At 31.8% G+C, this 26,802-nt stretch overlaps 4 protein-coding genes and 1 non-coding gene across 5 annotated transcripts; 3 read left to right on the top strand and 2 right to left on the bottom strand.

The window, feature by feature from the left end:
• Positions 1-2,333: 2,333 nt before the first annotated feature.
• Positions 2,334-2,705, bottom strand: LOC114184718 (non-specific lipid-transfer protein 13-like). The gene has a single exon (XM_028072028.1). It carries the CDS (start codon positions 2,703-2,705, stop codon positions 2,334-2,336), a length of 372 nt encoding a protein of 123 aa, XP_027927829.1.
• An 11,132-nt stretch (positions 2,706-13,837) lies between these two features.
• On the top strand, positions 13,838-16,591 carry LOC114186219 (ataxin-2-like). Its single transcript, XM_028074258.1, has 3 exons — positions 13,838-14,093; positions 14,612-14,899; positions 15,247-16,591. The coding sequence occupies exons 1-3, from the start codon at positions 13,956-13,958 to the stop codon at positions 16,378-16,380; spliced, it is 1,560 nt and encodes a 519-aa protein (XP_027930059.1). The 5' UTR covers positions 13,838-13,955; the 3' UTR covers positions 16,381-16,591.
• A 1,015-nt stretch (positions 16,592-17,606) lies between these two features.
• LOC114184717 (callose synthase 12-like) lies at positions 17,607-23,013 on the top strand. The gene is made up of 2 exons (XM_028072027.1): positions 17,607-18,678; positions 18,798-23,013. The coding sequence occupies exons 1-2, from the start codon at positions 17,633-17,635 to the stop codon at positions 23,011-23,013; spliced, it is 5,262 nt and encodes a 1,753-aa protein (XP_027927828.1). The 5' UTR covers positions 17,607-17,632.
• Positions 20,657-20,737, top strand: LOC114186373. The gene has a single exon (XR_003605033.1). It is a non-coding gene; the product is annotated as a small nucleolar RNA J33 (small nucleolar RNA).
• Positions 23,014-24,243: 1,230 nt separating the features above from the next.
• Positions 24,244-25,203, bottom strand: LOC114184068. Its single transcript, XM_028071304.1, has one exon. The coding sequence runs from the start codon at positions 24,951-24,953 to the stop codon at positions 24,417-24,419; it is 537 nt and encodes a 178-aa protein (XP_027927105.1). The 5' UTR covers positions 24,954-25,203; the 3' UTR covers positions 24,244-24,416.
• Between the last annotated feature and the right edge of the window lie 1,599 nt (positions 25,204-26,802).

Genomic DNA, 26,802 nt, shown 5'->3' with positions numbered 1-26,802 from the left:
TTTATATACAAATTATATTTTGTCTTTGGAGAGGAACAAAAATACTAAATTAAAAAAAAACTATGACCAAAATGAAAATAAATAACGAATATTATGACCAAATTGAATAAAAAAATATGATTCTGACACGTGGCATGAACATGATATTAGCTTGACACATGAATTTTTTTTAATTAAAAAAATTAAATTAAAAACAATTAAAAAATCAAAATAAAAAATAAAAAATGACACGTGGCATAATATGAGCTTGACACGTGTACATTTTTTTAAATTAAAAAATTAAAAAAATTAAAAAAAATGAAAATTAAAATTAAAAAAATCACAAAATGACACGCGACAGTTATTGTTCACATTCGTTAACGATTTAGACGGAGTTAACGAAAATGAGTTGATTGAAAAAATATAACGAAAAGTAGGACCAAATTGAAAACAATTTCAAAAGTAGGACCAAAGTGAAAAAAGTCGACCAAAACTAGGACCAAATGATTATTTAAGCCTATTAATAATAATGTTTATATAATTAGGTAATGGATTAAATATGTTTTTGTTGATAATATTACTTAATATCTTTTTTATTAGTTTTTAGAAAATATTTCAGTTTTAGAGATATGTGTCAGTTTTAGAAATTTGTTATTATTTTAGATTAGGAGTGAGATATTCTAAATATTTTATACTTGATATTTGTTATATTTTGCTCTATATATAGAGTATATCAATAAAATACAAAAAACATGTTCCTCCGTATAACATATCACATATATCTCTCATATATCTCATATCTCTCATATCTTCAAAAGCCCTAAAAATCCCAACAGTTTTTTATTCTTTAATTTTCAATGAATTTTGGAATTAATCAGTTTCAAAATTTTGGATCAATTTAATCATTTATCTTTCAAAATACGTGGATTTAGTTTTTTTAATCAAATTTTGTTAGTTTTTTTTTTTATGTTTCGTACACATTTCAAGATTGTATTTGAGTTGTTTATAATGTTTGACACATTTTTGCTTTAATGTTAAGTCAAATATTATTATGAAACACGTTTGAAATGTCAAATAAAGTTAACAAAATTTGATTAAAAATACTAAATTCACGTATTTCGAAGATAAATGACTAAATTGGTCTAAAATTCACTTAAAGTTAAGGACCAAAAACATATTTAACCCATAAGTAATTATATAATCATTATTTGTAATATTTTGATAGTTTATGTTATATTTTTGTTTTTGGAAAATAAATAGTAAAAGTCCATTATTTCTATATTGTTAAAAATTTTAAAATATATTTAAGAATAAAATAAAATTATATATATATATATAAAGATGATATTTTATATATTTAGGTAGATGTGGTTTGTCATTTTTCTTCTTTATTTTTTCCTTTATGTGGGTGTGTTTAGAGAGAAACACATTTTGATAATAGATATATTAAAAAAAATAAATTTGTTAAGAATGTTTTTTTTTTAATAGTAACATATTAACTTTTAGTTTCAAGTATAATTATTAAAATGTCTAACTTAATATGCGAGATTCAATCTATTTTAAGTGAATATCTATATTTATATCTATATATATATATATATATATATATATATTAATTTAAAAACATGGTAATTATTTCATAATGAATATGAGAGATTTTATAAAATAAATATTTTTCTTGATAGTATTATATTTTCACTTTTTTTACAAGACTCCACTTTCACTTTGCTTAGAGATTAGTTCAACCTTAATATTAGTCAAATTTTATCACCAGCACATTGTCGTGTTGTCGTGCTATTTATCACTAAGTGCAAGTCAATGGTTATAAAAATCTGTTTTTACATAAGCCAATAATTGAATGGATAAGTACAAAACTCTAATTTGTTTCCAAAATATGGATAAACTTTTTTATTTATATATTTTGAGAGGATTAAATCAATCCTTTTCTTTGTGCTCTCAAGAATTAGTTTGCTTTATTATCCTTAGGCACAGTTGTACTTAACAAACATCTTTATCTTTCTCGAAATACATAACAAGACAACTATAACAACATTATCATTCATTCAACTTAACTTTATATTCTAGTATTTTAATAGCCCCTTATAATATCTCCCAACACCATTGATTAATATGTTTATTGACTCCAACATGTGTCTCTTATTTATTTGTCCATAGCCTCCTTGATTATTCTATTGCAGAACATGGCATATCCTAACTCACCCTGCCAAAAAGGGAATATCCACCCATCAGTGAATAGAACAACATAATAGGACACTACCCTCTTCAATTGAGACAACATAATAATAAGATTCAACAGAGAAAACAAAAATCGAATAGTTTTGGTTTGAGCTTGCTCACTTGGAACAATCCATGCTGTCAGAAATGGGAAAACTGAGAGTGATGTAGCACATACGAGGAAGATCTTGGATCCTGGAGGGCACTAACGGTGGTTGCATTCCCTTAACCATGATCTCAATGCACCAACAAATGGCCTTGGGACCAACCCCATAATTGGCTAATGTGTTAAGCAGCATCATGTGTTCGCAGCATTTTGCTGAGGGCATGCTGATTTTTGGATCCCCCACAAGGAATTCTAAGCAATTGGGGAAGTATTCAAATATTGGGTCACAAACAGAGAATGGAGGTGTCATAATTTCTTCTCCCGCACTCATGTGTGATGCAGAAACCAGAGATAGTGCCAGTACTAGGATACCAACCATACCCATTATGAAGAATGAGTAAATGCTTCCAGTTTTTTTATTAATTTATAATAACCAGACCTGCTTTTTTAGCTGCTGTTATATCACTGAATTTCAGCAAAACACTATTTTACTGAATTATATTTAATGATGGATCCTATGGTTTTTGATTTTGGAAGTACATTTATCACACTGAAATCAAACATGACACATTCGTGTTCCTTAAAATTTTAAAAACGGTTGAATTCTACTCATGTAAAGTGTATTTTGTTCCAAAGTGCAGATTGGTAGATTCTGTTAGCCACGACAACATTATTTGGATCACACTGCAGAGCTGCAGACAACATTCTCACCCAAGTTGACGAATTGGTTCACATTCATTCACTAACACAATTTTTTTTTTTACGTACAACACTTTTTCCTTTTCTGTCTTTGGTCAAACGTAAAAACTGTAGTTATAAATTTACGTCTGACCGAAAAACAAACATAAATTTATGTTTGACACAAGAATGGACGTGAAGTTACGTGCGATGAACTCTAATCAAACGTAAAATTTGTCAAAAAATTATGCGTCAAAATTTACGTATGATATTGTGTATGTAAATTTACGCTTGGTCAGACATAAATTTATACATCTGTTAATGTAAAGTGAGAGGTAAATTTGATAGTTTTTTTTAATATTTGTTTTGTTTTAACATAAAACCAACACCTGAAATTCAGAAAAGGTCCAAAACAAATTTTATCTTTTAACTTACGAAATTAATAGTACAAATGAATCAAAAGAGAAACAAACCTCTCAAAAATGATCGCTCGATCCTCCATTGGTGCAGTAGCGAAAACCACAAAATCATTTTTTCACACAGTCGCAATGATGTAGAGAAGAAGGTTAGGAATTTAAATTTTAACATTTACGTATGACGCGCTATAATTCGACGTTACGTATGATGACACAAATCAAATGTAAATTTACGTTTAACAAATCAAACATAAATTTATATACAACATGTATAATCAGACGTAAAAATCAAGATTTACATAACTTATTTACAATAATTTGCTATAGGTATTTTTTATGTTTGATTCATCAGAATAGACATAAAATCACATGTATATTTTGTGTCAATGATTACTAAAAGTTTCTGCTTAGAGTGAATAATTAAAGGCTCAGAATTTAACAAAACAAAGATTATTTGGATCTTGACCTGACCAATATTTATATATATATATATATATATATATATATATATATATATATATATATATATATATTCTTTTTCTTTTTTTTTCAGCATCAGCCATTTGTATAAAGGGTGTTGTTGTGGTCATACAATCATGTGACAGTAACCTCTTAACAACTGCATTATGGGTTGTACATTATAGCGATCTGAATATGCTTTTGATGGTCGGTGCATTACATGCGATGCTTCGAGATTAATTTCTCACCACATAAATAAATATATTTGTGTTAAAAAATTAATAATTTATTTATTTATTTATTATACTTGAACTAAGAAGGGTCATTGCACTGGTGAAGTTGGTAAGGAATGTAGTGTTATTTATGATTATGATGAGATGGTGAAGTGGTTCACGTCAGATAAACTAATCGGATAACTTGATACCCAACAAATTAATTTGGTATTACGATAATCAAGTTAATTGAACTAGAATATACTTTTCTTTTAACAAATTACATTACATACGGAATGCAATATGCCAAAGAATATCAGGTAGTGAAATTATTTATAAATACAGACGATAACATTATCCAATTAATTTGTTGGTGTTACAACTATAGCCTAATTAATCTTCTACACCATTTAGCGCGTAAGCATGGGATTAACATTAAAATTTAATTATTGATGAGACACAGAGAGAGAGATAACGTCGGAGGTGACTAGTTTAGAAGGACCTAGACAATGTAAAATACATTATTCATTGTTTAGGTGAAAATAAAGATAAATTTGTTTCAGATAAAAATTGGTCCAGGAGAAAAAAAAAATAGACTCACATGAATTCAATTTTCGTTGTAAATGTCAAATTAAACATTTTTTTTATTTTATTTTGAAGTTTTTGTTGATGGTAAGAATAAAATAGTTTCGTATTCTTGAGATATTTGAGTTTCTTAAAAATTGAATACCGAACAAATACTTTCAGGTTTTTAGTACTTTTTTTTCAAGATTCTTACCGTTTGAACTTTTTGTTAGCGTGTTCACATGACCGTGATATTGAATAGTCAACATTACATTTGTTGCAAATATTTTATCTATTTTTAGGATTTGTTGAAATTCGCAATGTTTGATGTTGAGATAAACGACAACGTTATTGTCAACGTTATTTAGGGTAAAAGGTGTAAGGTTTAATAACTCAAATGTTATTAAGAAAGTATTTGGTACCCCCTTTAAAAAAAAAATTAAGTGTCTTAATTTTTTTAAAATTGTCTCAAAGGTCCTTTCAGAAAAAATAAAATATTGTTAACAGTATTTCACCTGTTAACTTTAATTTTTTTAATTTTCTTTAAAAAAAATTTTGTTGTCATATGTCACGTTCTTATGATGTGTCAACCCCTATTTTTTTTTTAAATTATTTTTTTTTATAATTTTTTGTTGTCCCACACTTGATAGGAGAATTGTCTTGATTTTAATTTAGTTCTCATATATATATATATATATATATATATATATATATATATATATATATTTATATTTGATTCAATTTAGTTTCACTTTTGTGTCTTTAGTTCAATTTTGTCTCAATTTTTTTTAATAATTGAAATATATTTTTATAATCCATTTTTTATAAGATTAAAACTAATTAAGTTAATTATTTTTGCAAAATTAAGTACTGATATTTATATTAAAATTTAGTGGTAAAATAAATGATTAACAACATATGAGTTAATAATATGCAATAATGTAACATGTTAAAAAGTCATTTTTAATAAAAAAAATATTAGTATAACATTTATACAAATAATAAATTTGGTCTGAAATTGGAGAGAGACATTGCTTTATTTTTTTAAAAAAAATTGGGTGCCTATATTGCGGCTTTTTTGTATTTTGGGGTCTATTTGAACTGAAATTTGTAAAATTGGATTTGTTGGCCCTATCAAGATCTTTGTAAAATTGGATTTGTTGAAATCATTTATTTGGTGGAGGACAACATTATAGGTGAAGCCGTCCTCCAGCATGTCGGTTTCTATTTTTTTTTTCAAAAAGTGAAACCGTGCTATGGGAGGCCGATTTCTATTCACGTCAAAAGTGAAGTCGTCCTCACACATGACGACTTCACTTTTCATTTTTTTTTTATATTTTTTTTTAACGTTGCATAATGGTGGTGGGAATGGAAACAATGGTTTGAGTTCAGTGGAAGCAACAACAACTACTGGTGCACCCGCATGCACTGTATTGCAGTTTCAGGATCTTGTGGGCCTAATGAATATGAACCCTACACGTATTTGCTTTTGTATCCAGAAAGTAGTGTTGCAGCTTGTAACATATTGTATCCTTCTTACTACGTTCCATCGTCACCCTACACGGGTGTTGACCAAGATTGGCATCACTTTCAACCACTGCCGTTGGTTTCCTTTGAGATCTTCAATGATGAAAAGTAAAGAGAATGTTACACTATGGATATTATTAGGTTAAAATACCTCTTTGGTCCACGCTTTTGTTCAAAAATCTCAAATAGGTCATAAGATTTTTTTTAGTCTCAACTAGGTCCATATTTTTGAAAATGTGTAACAATTAAGCCCATTTCGTTAGTATGGTGTTAACGGTGTTAAAGACTCTTCATTTTTTTGAATTTTTGAATTTTTTTTTAATATTTTTTTATTTTTTTAAAATTATTCATGTCACGTGTCACGTCAATATTGTGTCACATATCAAGTCAGTAAGGTGACACATGTCAAGTCATTGTTTGAATCTCAATTTGGTCCATATATTTGTTATTTTAATTATATTTCATTCCATTTTTAAAAATTTTTCAATTTCATCCTTTCCAAATTGAGATCGAATTTAACTTTTATATAAATTTTATAATGATATTTTTATTAAATATTTTAATAATATTAAGTTTATTTTATATTTTGTTTTAAAATTTTAAAATATTTATTTTAACTTGTTACAAAATTGTTTTAAATAATTTATATACAAATGTTAGAGTTGGTTTAAAAATAAAATTTTTATAAATTTAAATATAAAATTTTAAAACAATTTTGTAAAAAGTTAAAATTAATATATTTAAAAAATTTTAAAAAAATGGACTAAAATGTAATAAAAGTAACAAATATATGGACCAAATTGAGATTCAGACAATGATTTGACACGTGTCACCTTACTGACTTGACACGTGGCACAATATTGACGTGACACATGGCATGAAAAATTTTCAAAAAAAAAATTAAAAAAAATGAGAAACTGACACGTGACACATTCTTAACACCGTTAACACCATACTAACGGAATGAACCTAATTGTTACACATTTTAAAAAATATGGACCTAACTGAGACTAAAAAAAATCTTAGGACCAATTTGAGATTTTTGAACAAAAACGTGAACCAGAGAAGTATTTTAACCATATTATTATCTTATTTCCCGGATAGTTTGCGATCCTACTGCAGTTACAAAGTTTACACTTTCTTTAATAAGAAAATAAGAAGAAAAAGTTGTAATTTTGTTTTTCCTTTATTACTCTTTTTAATGCACATTATTTCTTTTTAATGCACGATATTTGTTTGTTGAAATGCATAGAAATCCATTATTTAGAAACGAGATAATATGAAATAAGGAATGGAACAAGTCATTTTACCTCTGGAATGTTTTGAACAAGTAATCCAGTACGTGTGGGTGCACCAGTAGTTGTTGCTGCTTCCACTGAACTCAAACCACTATTTCCATTCCCATCGCCACTCTGCAACTTTATAAAAAGTCAAAAGTGAAGTCGTCATGTATGATGACAACTTCACTTTTGACGTGAATACGAACTGGCCTCCCACAACACGGTTTCACTTTTTGAAAAAAAAAAAAAGAAACCGACATGGTGGAGGACGACTTCACCTATTGACCCAATTTTGCAAAAAAAAAAATTAATGGACTCAATTTTACAAATTTCAATCTAAATGGACCTTGAAATACAAAAAAGCCCTATATTGCTCTATTAGTATAACATTTTTTTACCAATAAATCTTAATATAAATATCAGAGTACTTAATCTTGTAAAAATATTTATACTTAATTATTTTTACTCTTATAAAAAAATGGATTAAAAAATATATTTCAATTATTAAAAAAAGTTGGGACAAAATTGAACCAAGGACGCAAAAGTGGGAACTAAATTGAATCAAAGATGGAGATTAAATTGAGATCCAGACAATTTTCGTGCCACATGTCACTAAGGACTTGACATGTGACAACAAAAAAATTTGAAAAAAAATTTTAAATTAAAAAAAAAAATAAAAAAACTAAGGTTGACACGTGTCGTACCATAGACTTGACACATGACAACAAAAATATTTTGCAAAAAAAATAAAATAAAAAATAAAAAAATCAGAGGTTGACACGTGGCACGTCGGTAATAGTGTTAATAATTTTTTTCTTAAAAGGATCTAATTGAGACAATTTTCAACAGTTGGAACGCGATTGACATTTTTTTAAAGGCGGATACCAAATTAACACTTCCCTATCAAATTGAATATCGTCCGAATAATTAAACCTAGATGTAAATGAAAATAATTTTAAGTGAAAGGAAATTGTTGGTGAAAAAGAAAGGGTACTTAGAAGAAAAAACATTTTTTGCTAAAAAAAACGTATTTAGTATCTGTCAAAAACTTAAAAGAAATAGTTATTAGCCGTCACTTTTGTGTCGCATGTATACCACGCTAGACTTATGGATGTTTATTTGTTAGAATTGATTTTTGAAGGCCAATTCTAATTAACATAGACTTAGTCAATGCTAAGTTATTATTAATTTTTTGGTATAATTAATCGCAACATACTCACTTCCGTCTCAATGTGTCTAATTAGTATATGCTTTTAACTTTGTGTCTACTTAATACCCAAATTAGTTAATTTGCATCAATATAGTCCATCCCCTTAAGTTTTCAGAAATGCCATTAACAATGCACTAATGTGGCATTGCAAAACGAATAGTGTCAACAAAAATAATTGCACAATGGCAATTTTGGTTTAACGTGCCATATCTCTCTTTTAAAGTTTATTTTAAATGATTTCCCCCATTTGAAAGCCCTAATTTCCAATGTCATATTCTTCTTCTTCTTCATCTTGAGCTGAATTTTGTTGTTGAAAAACATCTTTGGTTTGATTTTTGTTAACAACGGACTGGGAATGGAGATTTCAAAGGCTGCAATTACTTCAAATGGTGCAATGAAGATAATGGGGATGAAAGAGATGCAACCATTGCTAAACAAAGAAAAAGGATACGTAATCTAGAGAAAGAGTTGATTGATTATGAGAAGTGTCTGATGTACTTATTTAGGATAATTAGTTAATTATTTTGTTGGGTTTGATTATCATCATCCTCTTGTGTGTTCAAACAAAAACCCTAAACCCCATGATCCCAACAACAAATCATGCAATCAACAACCACAAATACTGGTTTGCACTTGCGATCCAATTTCGAAGCCAATTTAATGTCAAATGCAACTTCAATTTTGTCCAAATCGCGCGAACTCCCCCAAATTCAGCAAACCCTCTTCCCCCCTCTTCACTAACGTATGGAGAGAAATGGGAACAAATGTGTGACTCTTTTTTTTTTGTCTTATGCTGCACTGTTCCACATCACACACAACTCTCGTGCCACATCACAATATTTTTCCTCACTGACCAGGTCCACATAGTTAGATGTTATCTTATTTAACGACGTCAACAAAAAGGGACTACATTAATGCAAATTAACAAATTTGGGTACTAAGTAGACACAAAGTTAAAAACGAGTACCATTTAGACACATTAGAACAAAAGTGGGTATGTTGCGACTAATTATACCTAATTTTTTTATCAAAGCAGTTCGGCGTATGCTTGGTTGGTGCTAAAGTGTCTTGATTTTAATTTTTTTTGTTGTCTTAGCCAATACTAATAATAGTAACTTATAATATAAAAGAAAAAGAAACAAATAATTATAATAGATTAAGAAGAGTAATATAAATGAAGAAGATGAATGTGAACGAAAGAAGAAATATGAATAAAAGAAAGATGAAAAGAATGTGACAAAGGAGATGAGAAAAAAAATGTAGATAAAAGAGATGTTAGGATGGAAAAGATGAGGGTGAATGAAAAAGATGAATGTGAGTTAAAGAAATAAGTGTGGATGAAAGATATAAGTGTGAATGATTTATGAATGTCAACGAAAAAGATGACTATGATGAGATTTATATAAAGAAGAAAAGAATATTATAAATGAAAAGATTTATCATCTTTAAATTTGCTTAACCTTATTTATATTTTATATTTATTTAGTTTTTTTTTATAATTAGCATATGCTTAATAAACTCTAACTTAAATAAATAAAAACATTAGAAATAAATAATGTTAGCTCTCGCCAAGTCGATTAACCTTATTTATGCCTAATAATTATTTTATGCAGCATCTGCAAAGTTAATACTAACTCAAAAGTTTATTTGAAGAAAAAGATCAAAAATAAATTTACACTTTTTTAGCTTTTTTAAACTAATCTTTGTGTCATACTAGAGTCGATTAAGTCAATATTAATAATATTATAATTTGAATGATACTAATATTTGAAAGCTAAATTTATATTTTTTTTTGTATTGATGTGATGTTAGAGGACATCATTGAACATGGTGGAAGACAACTAATCAAAGGAGTTGTGACAAGGTTAATGTTGTTTTGCAAGAATGATCTCAATGAAATTATATGTTGGGTTTGTTCTCATTAAAATAATTGTAGAAAGGGTGATTTTTCAAGGTAATAAAGAGCCTTTATTTTTTCTTGTACTCCTTGTTTGATCGTCTTGCTGCAACAGGAAACACATGTTGTCACTCTATAGAGAAAACAAAAATATTTGTCTTTCATTAGTTTCGGCTTCTTCTATTTTATTTTGAGGTTTCGAAAAAATGAGTTTGACACTAAACAACCCTAAACCCTAAACACATTGGTAGGAAATTGGTTGAGGCTCTGATAAAATATATAGTGGAACGAGTCATTGAATGAACCAATAAAGTGATTTTACTTGTAAATGGTAAATATATTAACGTGGAGACAGCAAAACCAAACTTTAAGGGAAAAAGAAGTCCAAATAACCAAAATGGTTTGTTTGAGTATTCCTTGAAAACGAAAGTTTCACTTTGATTAACCAAAAACCTGAACAAAATGGAGGTGAAGAGAGTCAACTGTGACTATAGCAGAAAGGAAAAATGAGCACCCAAATTGGACAACTTTTTCAAGTTTAAGACATTCTATTTTTTTTTTTAAGTTTTAAAATAGATAATAATAATAATTTACAGACTGAAAATTGATATGATCAAATATAAAATATTTCAAAATAATTTATATACATAGGTTGCTGAGAGATTGTCACTAACGAATGAAACAATGATATTACAGGCTAAAAGACAAGCCGAATGTAAGCCCAAACTTTAGTGTATTGGATTAAAATAGAACACTTTTTCTTTCTGTACCTCATAATTTTTAAAATCACCAGTTTATCTTTCATAAAAGGAACTTTCGCATTATTTATTCAAAATTTTTCTGAAATTTATGGAACGTGAATTCTGGAACGAAATTTCCATAATAGAATTTCTGGAATATGATTTGGGAAAAAAGCTTTTCAAAATGTATGAAATGTGTTTCGGAACAAAATTTTCTGAACAAGCTTTCAGAAACATATGAGATATTTTTTGAAATGAATATTTTCATCTTTTTACTGGTAGAGTATGGGGTGCAATTAATAAAATGAGATGCAAGAAAAAAAAAAGTTAAAATAAAATGAGTTGAAGGAAGAGTAGAGAAACTTTTATCAATTTGTAAGTGGTTAATTTTTTTTTTTTTTTTTATAAGAGAAAGTCTTATATTTTCAGGGGAACGTACTCAATATTTTTAGCTCATAAAATTAAAATAATTCTATTTCTAGTTATTGAAATTTAAGATAAATGGATGTATTCAGGTTATGAATGGGATAAGATGACGGAAAGAAAGAGTAAAACAAAGCACCGTTAACAAACATAGGCTAAATCCAAACCTAGAAAATCCAGTATTGTTTGGTCTTAGTCTGGTATTGGTGAAGTCTCGGGTTCTTATCTAGTAAACAACTTTAAGTATGTTATATTAAGTATAATGATAATGAAAAATAGTTTCTTTCATTTCACAATAATCTATGTACCGAATAATATGTAAAAAAAATTGAAAAATACTAATTTTCTAAGTATCTATTGGGATATCACATAAAACATTTAAAAGGTGAATTAATTAAAAGAATATTATTTTTGAAATGACAGGACCAAAAATGCTATACATTTAACGTTGATAACATTTTCAAAAAAATATGAGAAATAGTTGAAGAAAAAAAGAAATGTTAAAAAACAAAAATGAATATATATATATATATATATATATATATATATATATATATATATATATATATATATATATATATATATATATATATATATGTAAATAAGAAAAGAGTATGATGGAAAAAAAAGAAAAAGAGAGAAAAAAAAAGAAAGAAAGAAAGAGAAAAGCACACATATGATTTCACAGATTTTAAATTAATTATATAGGAGTTTCATACATTCACATCCCACTTTCTTTTACACTCTCATGACATTCTTCACATCTATTATTTTAGTAAATTTTCACATTATTCAGTTAGTAATTTTTCTTTTATTATATATAATGCAAGAAGAAGAAAAAAGAAATAAAAAAATGGGTCCAAATATATTACTAGCATTTTTCTATAAATATCGAAAATGTCATAATTCTCAACTTCAGATAGGTAGAGTAACATGTGTCAATCATACAAGTTGACTAAATCGTAAATCATATTTTGTTAAAAATAAAAAAAAATATACTCATAGAATATACTGAAAATTAAATACTTAATTAGGCAGGAAGATATTCCATCAAAGAAATTAAAAGTAATGAAAAATCTTAATTATTATTCTTTTCAACACATTAGATTTTGAAATGCGAAGATACAATATCATTGACATAATACTTTTACCCAGTCATAATAACAGTTTGATTTAGGAAGTGTTTAGATTTTAATTAACTTAAAAATGATAATAAATTACTTTTTCTTCAGTTTCAGATATGTTGATATTAATTAACCTAAATTTTCCTGACTCAAATTTTAACACGTATATTTTCCTCACATATGTTAACATTTTTTTTTGTGTGGAATGGAATCCATGGTAAGATTCGAGATTATATGGTCTGCCATCTTCGAGAAGGTTCTGTTTTCATCTTCATCAGGAAAAACTGTGGTCTTTACGAATATTTTTCAACAAAAATATTTCTCTTGTAAAAATATATTTTATGATTTTTGATAAAAAAATTTCTCATAATTTTTTAATTTTCGATAAAAGATCTGTCATAATTTTTAATCAATGCCTTTGGAGTAGAAGATAGGTGGCGTGTGAAGACGGCACCACGTGGCATGCTTAATCAATTCTTCTCACAATACTTTGAACCGAGCCACAACCAACACGCATGCAACACGTATACAACACTCTTTAACTTTTTTAATTTAAGAAATATCTTATAATTCAGACACATATAAGATAAGATAATGTCACAAACATTATAAACCAAGCATGATATAAGATAATATGTGTATAATGTATATTTTTATAGGTAACTCTCCATTGTATTTAACATTTAATGAGACGTAAACTTACACAATTCTCTTATGATTCAAAGTTGGTAATTCATATTTTTTTCATGGCAAATTACAATGAAGTGTTTTTTGAACTCAACCATCAATTTTTTTGGATAGTTAACTTGTGCTAATATCATAATTATTCTCTTGATATACGTACGAAGCAGTCAAAAAGATGGTACTCTACATTTCTTAAACTATGAATAATTAATTCCATTAATGTATTAATTTAATAGTGATGTACCACGTTTTTTTAATTCTCATCTCACCTAATCTTTCAAATACAAACGAAACTTCCTTTTTTAGCAGACAAGCAACGTTACACACTCTCTCCATCTCAGCTCCACAGATTCCTATATCTTTCACACAAAGCTTCTTTCTTTCTCTCTCTCAACCTCACCCGCCGCCTTCACCTCCGTTCATGGCGTCTTTACCGTCGGGTCTCGCCAACGGTGCTTCCAAGGGTTTTGATTTTACTTCTGGTGACATCCTATGTTCCTACGAGGACAATAATACCAACAACGGCTCTTCTAACGGCATTTACATCGATACCGCCAAGGTAACACAAACATACCCGTGACGGTTTTCCTTGTTGACTTTGCGTTTTTCGCCCTTTAAAGGAAAATTCCAAATCTGGGTATGCACAAATGGCTATGGTTTTGGGAAAGTTTTCATTTTTGGCACTATGTTGTGACCACGGGTGGGGGACTGTTTTTTTCATTGCTATATCTATTTTTCTTTTGGTTGTTTTTATTTTAGCATGTTAGTGCAATGAAATGAAGTGTTATTTTTGTTGAGTAGACGCATGGATGCATGAGCTGGTTAATTAACACCACGATGAAAATAAATATATACCGACTGGTTCGTCGAGAATAAAATTAAGAATGTGTGTTTCTAATGTGGTTTGAGTTGGGAAAAGTGTTCTGCAGTTTTAGGCATCGATGCGAGAATGACGAGGCTAACTGGTTAGCAGTGAGAATAATGATAGAGGGTAGCTTTGTGCAAATAGTAATATGAAGATCCTATCCATGTGTCCTCAAGTGTATCTCAAATCTCCAAATTTTGCCTTTTTTATAGGATTTTCATGCATCGAGGATGGCAAAAACATCCACAGTTCCTGCTACTGCCTATAGTTCGTCCGAGGGTTCTTTGAGCCAGGATGTGATTGTCACTGTTGAGAAGACTATGAAAACATGTACCGATAACCTTCTGCGGTTTCTTGAGGGAATCAGTTCAAGGCTGTCAAACTTGGAATTATATTGTTACAATCTTGACAAATCAATTGGAGCAATGCGATCTGATTTAAACAGTGATCATGAAGAGGCAGATTCAAAACTCAAATCTCTTGATAAACACCTTCAAGAAGTAAGTTTTAATTTTAATTGATAGAATCTGCAATGTCCTTTAAGTTAGCTTTTATTTCTCCGTTTTTTTAATCTGCTTGATTAATAGATTTGTCTTAGAGTTAGAAACTATCTCTCTGGTGGATGAGTAACTACAATATGTGTTCGCATCCTGTATGGTAAACAGTAAAATGAATCCTATGGTTGGCTGCAGAAACTTTTAGAATAAACCTAAGTCTGTCATGTATTTATTCGCAATATATATATATATATATATATATATATATATATATAAGCGAGAGCAATTTTCATCCTACAAGTTGATTTTGTACGGTTGAATTAGGTTTAAAGTCTGTCTTGTTGATGTAGGTACACAGGTCTGTGCAAATTTTGAGAGACAAGCAAGAGCTGGCAGAGACTCAGAAAGAATTAGCCAAGCTTCAACTCATTCGTAAAGAATCATCTTCCTCAAGCCATACACAGTCTAATGAGGAGAGATCTTCACCTTCTTCCATTGATCCAAGAAGAATTGATAATGCATCTGACACACACAACCTAGAGTTAGCCCTTGCCTTACCTCATCAAGTGCCACCCCCAAATGTGAGTCAAGCGACTCAACAACCTCGTCATTATCTGATGCCGCCTACCCCCTCCAATCCACAAGCTTGGAATCAATATTTGGCGTGTGATCCACACTATCGAATTCCACCATCAACTTCATCGTCTCCGGTAACCCAATCCCCACCCGGGCAACAGTTATCTCAGTATCAGCAGCCACAGCACCAACAATTGCAATGGCCTCAACAGTTACCACCACAGCAGGTGGATGTGCAATCTTCCCAACCACCCTCAATCCAGTCTCAAGTAAGACCCCCTGTCACAAATGTTTATACTCCTTATTCTACCAGCCAAGCTACAAATCATCTTCCGACAGAAACACCACCACTACCACTACGACCACCACCACGGAACAGCATGCCGATGCAACTCTCTTATTCAGGGATTCCACCTCAAGTACCCAGCCATGGTGAGGTTCTACCACATGGATACAGTGGAGGTGGTGGAACAGTTCCCCAACAACCTACGCTCCAACACATGAAGGGCTCTTTTTCAGCACAACCACATGTGTATGGAACTAGCGGGATCTACACCACTCATCCTCCTGCTAGTTCCTTCACGGTGTATGATGGTGAGAATGCAAGATCACATTATCCGTCACAACAACAACCTTCTCATACTGCTCAAGGTGGATATCCTCCAACTAGTGCTTCCCTTCACAACTCTGCACCACATAATTTTATGGTTCAGAATTCTAGCCAGTCACAATTTCTTCGAGTCAATCCCAACAATGAACTGATCGAGAAATTTGTGAGCATAGGATATAGAGGTGATCACGTGATAAGCACGATCCAGAGGATGCAAGAAACTGAGCAGCATATTGATTTTAATTCTGTACTTGACCGGTTGAAGGTGCATAATCCTCAGAGGGGATGGTCAGGGTGAAGTGCCTCTACTGCATATACCGTTTGAACAATGGTGGGATGCTCTGTTCAAACTCTCAAAACATTGCGTGTTTTATCATGCATGTAATACTAAACTTGGATGTAATATAACGTGTTTTAGAAATCAGGATTATTATACAAGATTTATTGTTGATTCCGTGAATGGAATTATACGAATCCATTTGTTCATAAAGAAAATAAATTGTTAGAAATCAACCTGTGAAAGGTAATTCTTGTCTACAGCGACGATTAATCAAAATTGTTTATATTAAAAATTATTAGATTCAACATTAGAATTTAATTACCATGCACATTGCATGCAGTGTTTGTATGTATGTTTGAAGTATGAATTTTGGACCCTATTGTATTGACCAACATGCAAATTTCTTCTCTTTCCATCTCTGGTTTTGTAGCATCCACTACAAATTAATCCATACTTATAATAGATATAAAATTCACATCTCATTCTTTACTTTGTTTTAATGATATTTTCGCTTTATTTCTACCTGACATTCTTGTTCTTTTATCTTTGTCTAAAACAAAATATATATTAAAAAACAAATGTAAACCTAAGTTTGGGTTGCACAGAGATAAAACCCTACAAAGATAATCTCTCGTTAATAATTTATAATATATTTTAGTGATAAGACCAACTTAGATACCAAATTAGACGATAAAAAATATTAATTTTTAAAATAAGTATTATTATAAATAAAAAATTATAATTGATTTTTAAATTAGTTTTAAAAATATAGTTACCAAGATTTAGACTATAAAAAAAATTGGTTACTAAACATTAATGAGACCAAAATTTTTCCTATCAAAGAAATTAATTTTTAAATTAGTTTCTAATTAATTTATTAACTAATTATAATATTTATTTGTAACCATAATTATTTTAATAATATTTTTTATAAATTGATTATTATAATGACTGTGATTTAAATTGGTTATTGTTTAAGAGTTATTTTTAGTAAAAATATATAGAAAAAATAAGAAGCTTAACAATTAATGTGATTCAAAATAAAGAAAACTAACTAATAAAATATATAAAAGCTAGATTATAAATATATTAAGTGTATTAATATGTTAACCAAATTCTATATATTTATTGCGAAAATGTAATAAATAATTTATGAGAGTTTATAACAAACTAACCCGTCTTCTGTCGTTTTGGGCTAACCGTGACACTGGCGTAACAAGCTCAGTGTGTGTGTGGTAAGTTGTTGTAGATCCTCGTTCTTCACCATCACATGCCTTACACTCATCAGCACCACCACCACGACGATACCGACCACCCATACAACATCCTCCCCCTCCACACCCCTACCATCGACCACCCTTCTCTCCGCTTCCCGGAGGTCTGTGCCGCCGTCGCCGCCCTTCGCTCTGTCGGCGACCTTCGCCTCCCCTCGCAATGGCACCCTGATATGGACCTCCTGGACTGGCTTGGCTTCTTCTTTGGCTTCCAAAACGACAACGTCCGAAACCAGCGCGAGAACCTCGTTCTCCACCTCGCCAATGCCCAGATGCGCCTCTCCCCTCCCCAAGAAACCCTCGACGCTACCCTCCTCCGCTCCTTCCGTTCCAAACTCCTCCGTAACTACACCTCCTGGTGCTCCTACCTCCTTGTCAAACCCGCCGTCAACATCTCCTACCGCTCCGACAATAACTCCTCGTCCAACCACCGCCTCGAACTCCTTTACGTCTCCCTCTACCTCCTCATCTGGGGGGAGGCGGCCAACCTCCGCTTCCTCCCCGAATGCCTCTCCTACATCTTTCACCACATGGCCATGGACCTCAACAAATTACTACAAAACCATGATGACGATAACAACTTCCATCAAGCCTCACTTCACCGGGAAAGCTTCCTCGATCGCGTGGTGCAACCGATTTACCGAGTCCTACTCTCCGAGGTTGAGAGTAGTAGGAACGGAACCGTGCCTCACTGTAAGTGGAGAAACTACGATGACATAAACGAGTTTTTCTGGGATAAACGTTGCTTTAAGAAGCTCAAGTGGCCTCTTGATATTGGGAGTGGTTTCTTCGACAAGCGCGTTAGGAAGATCGGGTTTGTGGAACGACGGTCGTTTTGGAACTTGTTTAGGAGTTTCCATAGGCTTTGGGTTATGTTGGTTTTGTTCCTTCAGGCTGCTCTGATTGTTGCATGGGAGGATAAAAGCTATCCTTGGCATGCATTGAGGGATCGTGACTTGCAGGTTCGGGTTTTAACCATCTTCTTCACGTGGAGTGCTCTCAGGTTTTTGCAGTCTTTGCTCGATATAGTGATGCAATGGAGGTAACGTTGGGTCTGAAACATCGTTGGTTTCCTTTGTTTCGTTTCATGCATTCATATATGTATCTATCCCGCGAGCCTTACTTGTAAGTTGTAATATAACGTATATGTTGTCATAGCAGGTTGGTTTCCGTGGAGAAAATTGGACTTGGAATGAAGATGGTGCTAAAAGCCGTGGTTGCCGCCGCATGGTTCATTGTGTTTTTCATTTTTTATCAGAAAATATGGGAACAGAGAAACCGTGATGGAAATTGGTCTGTTGAAGCAAACAAACGGCTGGTGAAATTTCTAGAGGTTGTTTTTGTTTTCATGGTTCCGGAGCTTTTGGCTTTGGTACTTCTTATTCTTCCTTGGGTCAGGAATTTTATTGAGAAGAAGGATTGGAGGGTATTTTTCATGTTGTCGTGGTGGTTTCAAAGTAGGACATTCGTTGGTCGTGGATTGAGTGAAAGTCTTACGGACAACATTGGGTACACCTTGTTCTGGGTTGTGGTTCTGGCCTCGAAGTTTTGTTTCAGCTACTTTTTGCAGATTAGGCCAATGGTTGGTCCATCGAAGATGATTTTGAACCTTAAGGATATCAATTACCTGTGGCATGAGCTTTTTCGAAACGGTATTTGGTTTGCTCTCGGATTACTGTGGCTTCCGGTTATTTTGATTTATCTGATGGATATTCAAATATGGTATTCAATATATTCATCTTTGGTTGGGGCGAATGTGGGGTTGTTTGCACACTTGGGCGAGATTCGAAGCATGAAACAGCTGAAGTTGAGGTTTCAGTTTTTCGCTAGTGCAGTTTTGTTTAATCTAATGCCAGAGGAGCAGTCGTTGAATGCAAGCAGAGCATTGAGTAACAAAGTTAAGGATGTGATTCACAGGATGAAGCTACGGTACGGGTTTGGTCATTCTTATATGAAGCTTGAGTCTAATCAGAGAGAGGCTAATAAGTTTGCATTGTTATGGAATGAGGTAATTATGTGTTTTAGGGAGGAGGACATCATATCTGACAGAGAGGTTGAGCTTCTGGAGCTGCCAAAAAACTCTTGGAACGTAAGGGTTATTCGTTGGCCATGTTTTCTTCTTTGCAATGAGTTATTACTGGCGCTCAGCCAGGCTAAAGAGTTAGTTGATGTTCCTGATAAGAGGCTTTGGAGTAAGATATGCAAGCATGAATTTAGGCGATGTGCTGTCATAGAAACCTACGATTGCATCAAACACTTGCTTCTTCAGATCATCAAACCTAACAGTGAAGAACATTCTATTGTGATGGTTCTGTTTCAAGAAATTGATCACTCTCTCGAGATCGGGAAGTTTACTAAAGTTTTCAAAACCACTGCACTTCTCCAACTCCATATCAAGTTGATAAAGTTTTTGGAGTTATTGAACAAGAAACAAACAGATTCTAGCCAAATGGTTAAGACCCTTCAGGCCCTTTATGAGATTGTTGTCAGAGATTTTTTCAAGGAAAGAAGGAATATTGAACGACTTAGGGAGGACGGTTTGGCTCCACAAAATCCAGATTCTTCTAAAGTTCTACTTTTCGAGAATGCCATTCAGTTGCCTGAGACTGTCAATGAGAATTTCTACAGAGAGATTCGACGCTTGCTTACTATTCTCACATCTAGAGATTCAATGGAAAACGTCCCAGTTAATCTTGAAGCAAGACGAAGGATTACTTTCTTTACTAATTCGCTTTTTATGAAGATGCCCCATGCCCCCCGGGTAGAGAAAATGATGGCTTTCAGTGTTCTAACACCTTACTATAGTGAAGAAGTAGTTTACAGTAAAGAACAGCTAAGAGTTGGGAACGAAGATGGGATATCAACCCTGTATTATTTGCAGACTATATATGATGATGAGTGGAATAATTTTATGGAGAGGATGAGGAGGGAGGGGATGAAGAATGAAAGTGATATATGGACTGATAAACTTGGAGATTTGAGGTCTTGGGCATCCTATAGAGGCCAGACACTATCAAGGACTGTTAGAGGAATGATGTACTACTATAAGGGCCTCAAGCTTTTGGCATTTCTGGATTCTGCATCTGAAGTAGAGATTCAAGAAGGAACACGTGAACTTGTTTCACTGAATCAAGACAACTCAGATGGATCTACCTCCAATAAGTCACTATCTTCCCCTATGAGTTTAAGTAGAGAAAACAGTTCAGCAAGATTGTCATTCAAAGGCCATGACTGTGGGACTGCATTAATGAAATTCACATATGTGATTTCTTGCCAGATATATGGAGCTCAGAAAGAAAGAAAGGACCCCCGTGCAGAAGAAATTTTGTATCTGATGAAAAACAACGAAGCCCTTCGAGTTGCTTATGTTGATGAGGTTCCCTTTGGAAGTGATGAGAAGGAGTATTATTCTGTTCTTGCTAAGTATGATCGAGAATTGGAAAAGGAGGTAGAAATTTACCGTGTGAAGCTGCCAGGTCCCATAAAACTTGGAGAAGGAAAGCCAGAGAATCAAAACCACGCCATAATCTTCACTCGCGGGGATGCAGTTCAGACCATTGATATGAACCAGGATAACTACTTCGAGGAGGCACTTAAAATACGAAATCTCTTGGAAGAATACAGGTACTACTATGGTATCAGGAAACCCACTATCTTGGGAGTGAGAGAACACATTTTCACTGCTTCTGTTTCTTCTCTTGCATGGTTCATGTCAGCTCAAGAAATGAGTTTTGTCACCTTGGGACAAAGGGTTTTGGCAAACCCTCTGAAAGTTCGAATGCATTATGGCCACCCAGATGTGTTTGACAGATTTTGGTTCATAACTAGAGGTGGTATTAGCAAAGCCTCAAGAGTGATCAACATAAGCGAGGACATTTTTGCAGGGTTTAACTGTACACTTCGTGGTGGCAATGTCACACATCATGAGTACATTCAGGTAGGAAAGGGAAGAGATGTTGGTTTGAACCAAGTTTCAATGTTTGAAGCAAAGGTTGCAAGTGGAAATGGGGAACAAGTCCTAAGCAGAGATGTGTATAGGTTGGGTCACAAACTAGATTTCTTTAGGATGTTGTCATTCTTCTACACTACAGTAGGGTTCTTTTTCAACACAATGATGATTGTTCTTACAGTATATGCATTTTTGTGGGGCAGGCTAATGCTTGCTCTCAGTGGTATTGAAGCTGCTATAGTAAAAAGCAATAATAAAGCACTTAGTATAATTTTGAGTCAACAGTTCATAGTACAAATTGGACTTTTCACTGCCCTTCCAATGATTGTGGAGAATTCCCTTGAACAAGGGTTCCTTCAATCTGTATGGGACTTCTTGACCATGCAGCTCCAACTTTCATCAGTTTTCTACACGTTCTCTATGGGCACGCGTAGCCACTTCTTCGGAAGAACCATCCTGCATGGTGGGGCAAAATACCGAGCCACAGGTCGTGGTTTTGTGGTAGAGCACAAGAGTTTTGCCGAAAACTATAGACTGTATGCTCGCAGCCATTTTGTGAAAGCAATTGAACTGGGGCTAATACTAATAGTTTATTCAACACAAAGTACTGTGGCAACTGACACATTTGTTTACATAGCCATGACCTTCTCCAGTTGGTTCTTAGTTGCATCATGGATTATGACACCATTTCTGTTCAATCCTTGTGGCTTTGACTGGCTGAAAACCGTGCGTGATTTTGACGAGTTTATGAACTGGATCTGGCAACGCCAAGGCTTCTTTGCTAAAGCTGAACAGAGCTGGGAAAGGTGGTGGTACGAAGAACAGGATCATCTAAGGCTAACTGGAATTTGGGGAAAGCTTTTTGAGATAATTTTAGATCTACGGTTCTTAATATTCCAATACGGTATTGTGTACCGGCTAGACATAGCTGCGGGAAGTACCAGCATTGGTGTTTACTTTGTATCTTGGATTTATGTATTCTTTGTGTTCGGGATTTATGTGGTGGTGGCTTATTCCCGGAATGAATATGAAGCAAAACAGCACCTGTATTTTCGGTTGGTCCAGTCCTTGGTGATAGTTCTTGCCATACTTTTGATACTTGTGTTGATGAAATTCACTAAATTCAAGTTCATGGACATTTTTACTAGCTTGGTGGCATTCATTCCCACAGGGTGGGGCATGATACTGATTGCACAAGTATTCAGGCCATTTTTGCAGCACAGCATAGTTTGGAATGTTGTTGTTTCCTTGGCTCGTTTATATGATACATTATTTGGGATCATTGTTATGGTCCCTGTGGCTCTGTTCTCATGGTTGCCTGGGTTTCAGCCCATGCAAACTAGGATTCTCTTCAACGAGGCATTTGGCAGGGGCCTTCGTATATTCCAGATTGTTACTGCAAAAAAGTCCTCAGCTAAATCTGTTTAGACCCACTTTTTCTTTTGTTTTTGCGTTATATTGGCCTATATGAGGTTCTTAAATTCATCTCATGTCCATTCTCATTCTAGACAGTAAAAAATTGAAATTTATTCTTATCTCTTTCTTTTTGTTAGATTACAGCATTTTGAGTTGTTGATCTGTCCTTTTATATGGCTTTAGTTTTTCTCCCATCTCTAGTTATTAGAAACATGGGAGGAAGGGAGTGCTATTTTTCTTATAAACCTTTTTTGAAAAATAGTATTTTTTTAACATAAAAAATATAATAGAAACAGTTTTATATTAAACAATGGTGGAGCAGAAGATCACATTTTCTACGCTAAATATGTAGATATTTTTAATTTGGACACATTTTTATACAATTTATTTCTATTTTTTTCTTTCATTCGTCTAAATAAATGAGAAAATGGTCTTTACTTTTTTCTTCACATTTTCATCTCTTTAAACAACACATTGTAAACCAAGTGTTCTTGTATGTTTCCTTGCAATGAGTAATTTGTTAGCATCAACGGTGAAATCAGGGGCTGAGTGATAGAGATAGATATACCTTTATATATCATTGAGTGATTTAGAATTAATTTCACTGTTAATTGTACTTTCCTAAGGACATTACAACTAAATTCCACTAATTCACCTCCAATAGTAACTATTTCTGAATGCTTTATACTTTATCTTATTCAACAAAAATACAAAAGAAACAAGCTTTGTCTTATTGATTTGATTTTTGAATATTGACACACTAGCACTGTCCACTCTCAAACTTTGTAGCTCATTAGTTTCCTTTTTTCAGTATATGATCAAAGCTTCAAATTTTCAGAGTAACAATTTGCTGAACGAAAATAGTTTGCTGACAAACAAACAAGACCAATCTTTGGAAAAATTCGAGACAAAGAATAAGACAGAAAGGTCATTACACCGATCGAGTATAGAAGATTTTTATTAAATATATTTTTATTTTTTAAGTTAACTTAAAATTGAAATTTGTTGTTACACCAAATTATATAATTTAACTTTTAAATATTAAAAATAAATAAATAAAATCTTTTAATTTAATTACGTTAAATATTTTGATGTATCAAAAACTGATTTGAATTGGTTATATCACTGAATACATATTAGTTTAAATATATTACTCAAACATTATTTAACATGTAAAAAAAATTAACACATGTACATACTACATTTAAAATAATTATATTCATTTATTTTTATAATTAAAAATTAAAATAAAGTTTAGGAGGTAATGATATTTAACAATTTAACAATTTCATTAAAGACACTTTACCTAATCTAAATCTGAATTTAATCTAAATCAATGCAAAATAAAGAGATCAATACACTTTACCAACCCAAATCCTAAAAACTAACCTCAGAATCAAAATCAATTATGAAACTTAATCTAAAGCAATTGAGTCAACACCTTTTCCATTTGTTCTCCCAAGAACAAAGTAGCCCAAAACAGCACAAACAGCAGCCACTATATTCCCTTCTTTCAGCAAAACCTTCACCACAAAACTGAAAATCTCCCTCGTAATCTTCCTTCCCTCCACAACCAAAGTCCTCTTAGGCTTACCAAAGAAAGCCAACAACACCACTATGGCGATCCACGTGACCAGAACCGCAGGCACCACCACAGCAAAAGCTGCCACCATTGAAAGAACCCCAAAAACAGCTCCGAGAAGCAGCGAGGCAGAGAGTGCAGGCCACCAACAAGAAGATGATGATGATGATGACTCAGCTTGCAACTTGTACCACGAAATCATGGACTTGAGAATGTTCCAGGAAGATGTGAAGAGCAAGCCATAAACAAGCACAAAAACACATACCCAGGTTCTCCTTTTGCTCATGATTTGAAGCAGAAGTATAACGTAAGAAGAAGAAGAAGAAGATGGTTTGATTGGTGAAGTGGGTTGCTCTTTCACTTTTCCCATGGACTTGTGACAACCTCGGAAAACTAGTACCACCAATGGCCAGTCTGGTTTTGCTTGTCTCTCCTAAGTTTAAAACTTTATTGTACTATTCCATCGATAAGCGCGTTTTGGTTCTTTTCTGGAATCTGGGTACCTCTCTATTGTTGCTACTACGCTATCTCTGGCTTTTGGGACCATGAAAATGAAGTTACTGCTATAAAATTGTACCCTTGTTGGCAATTTAGTGGAGTGCACCTATGTCTTATTATGCTTGGGTGAGCATTTACAACCGTTTAAATTCTTATCCCTTTCTTTCTTACAATCCATTTTATTAATATTTTATTCTTATTTAATATTGCTAAAGAATTATAAAAGAAAAAGTGAGATGTCAACATATTAAACTAAGTTAAAATAAAAATTAAATGATTGATTACAAAATTAATAAGATGGATTGTAAGATAGGATAACAAATTAATTCTTCTGAATAAGTATTGCTCTTTTCTAGTTTGAGTACATCTATTATCTTTGTCACCTTCATGATTTAACCTTTGATAACTTGAAAGTTAGACGAAAGAATTGGAAATTCTCTTACCTTATAAAAATGATGATAAATGAAACTATTTGTTTCTGTAAATATTATTTGAATTGATTATAAATTCTTGTATTAATTGGTTTATATTATTTTTAAATTAAATATATTTTTAGTCTTTTAAATTTTTATGTGAAATTAAAATTTGTGTATATTTGAAATTTTAATATATTTTAGTTTTCACAACTTTAAAAATGAATGAATATAGTTTTCTTAATCTAATTACATTAAAATTTTTTAACGTGTTAAAATATTTTACTTTACATTAACATTTAAAATGTTTGTATACTTTGACACGTTCCACTTCAATATTAATTAGAAAATATATGAGACGTTAAAAATATTCAATTTAATTAAATTAAAATAATTATATTCATTTATCTTTAAAGTTTTAGCAACCAAAATATATCAAATTTTAAAATATAAATCAATCTCAATTTGGCGTGAATATTCATATCTAATTCAAGAAAACACACTTTAATCCTACTTTTATTATTCTTTAAATTATTATATATTTTTTTATGACATTTTGTAGTTTATTTCTAAAGTATATTTGATATATTTTTATATAATTATTTTAATTTTATCAAATTGTTATTTAATTTTTGGTTTAATTACTCGTATAGTACCCAGTTTGGGGCTAGTGTGTCAAATAGGTACCCGCTTTTAAAAAAGTGTCAATTGCATCCCAACTTTCGAAAATTGCTTCAATTAGGCCCTTTTTAGACAGAGTTGACTAACGCCGTTAGTCAACGTGCCACGTGTCAATATGTGGTTTTTTTGATTTTTTTTTAATTTTAAATTTTTAAAAAAAAAAAAAAATGCCACTTGTCAAGTCCCTGTGTGTGACACGTGGCATTGTGAGTGCCACGTGGCATTGTGAGTGTCACGTGGCATTGCAATGACACGTGTCAGTATCGCTATCAGATGTGTGTTGATTTCGATTTAGTCCCCATTTATGTTTTTTCGTTTCAATTTAGTACCTACTTATGTGTATTTGATTCAATTTTGACCTAATATTTTTTAATAATTAAAATATCTTTTTATAAAATTAAAAGTAATTAAGTATAAAAGTTTTACAAAAATTAAGTATTTGATATTTATATTAAAATTTAGTGGTAAAAGTCATTTTATTAAGTCATTTTTAATAAAAAAAAATCAGTATAACAATCATACCAATAGAAATTTTGATTTAAAATTAGTAAGATACAATATTATTCTATTTTAAAAAAAATTAACAAAACATGAGTACTTAATGAAAAAGTAATTAATAAAGTAATA

The sequence above is a fragment of the Vigna unguiculata genome, chromosome 5 (genome assembly GCF_004118075.2).
Source record: "Vigna unguiculata cultivar IT97K-499-35 chromosome 5, ASM411807v1, whole genome shotgun sequence".
Lineage (NCBI taxonomy): Eukaryota > Viridiplantae > Streptophyta > Magnoliopsida > Fabales > Fabaceae > Vigna > Vigna unguiculata.
This window is presented reverse-complemented; position numbering and strand designations above follow the sequence as displayed.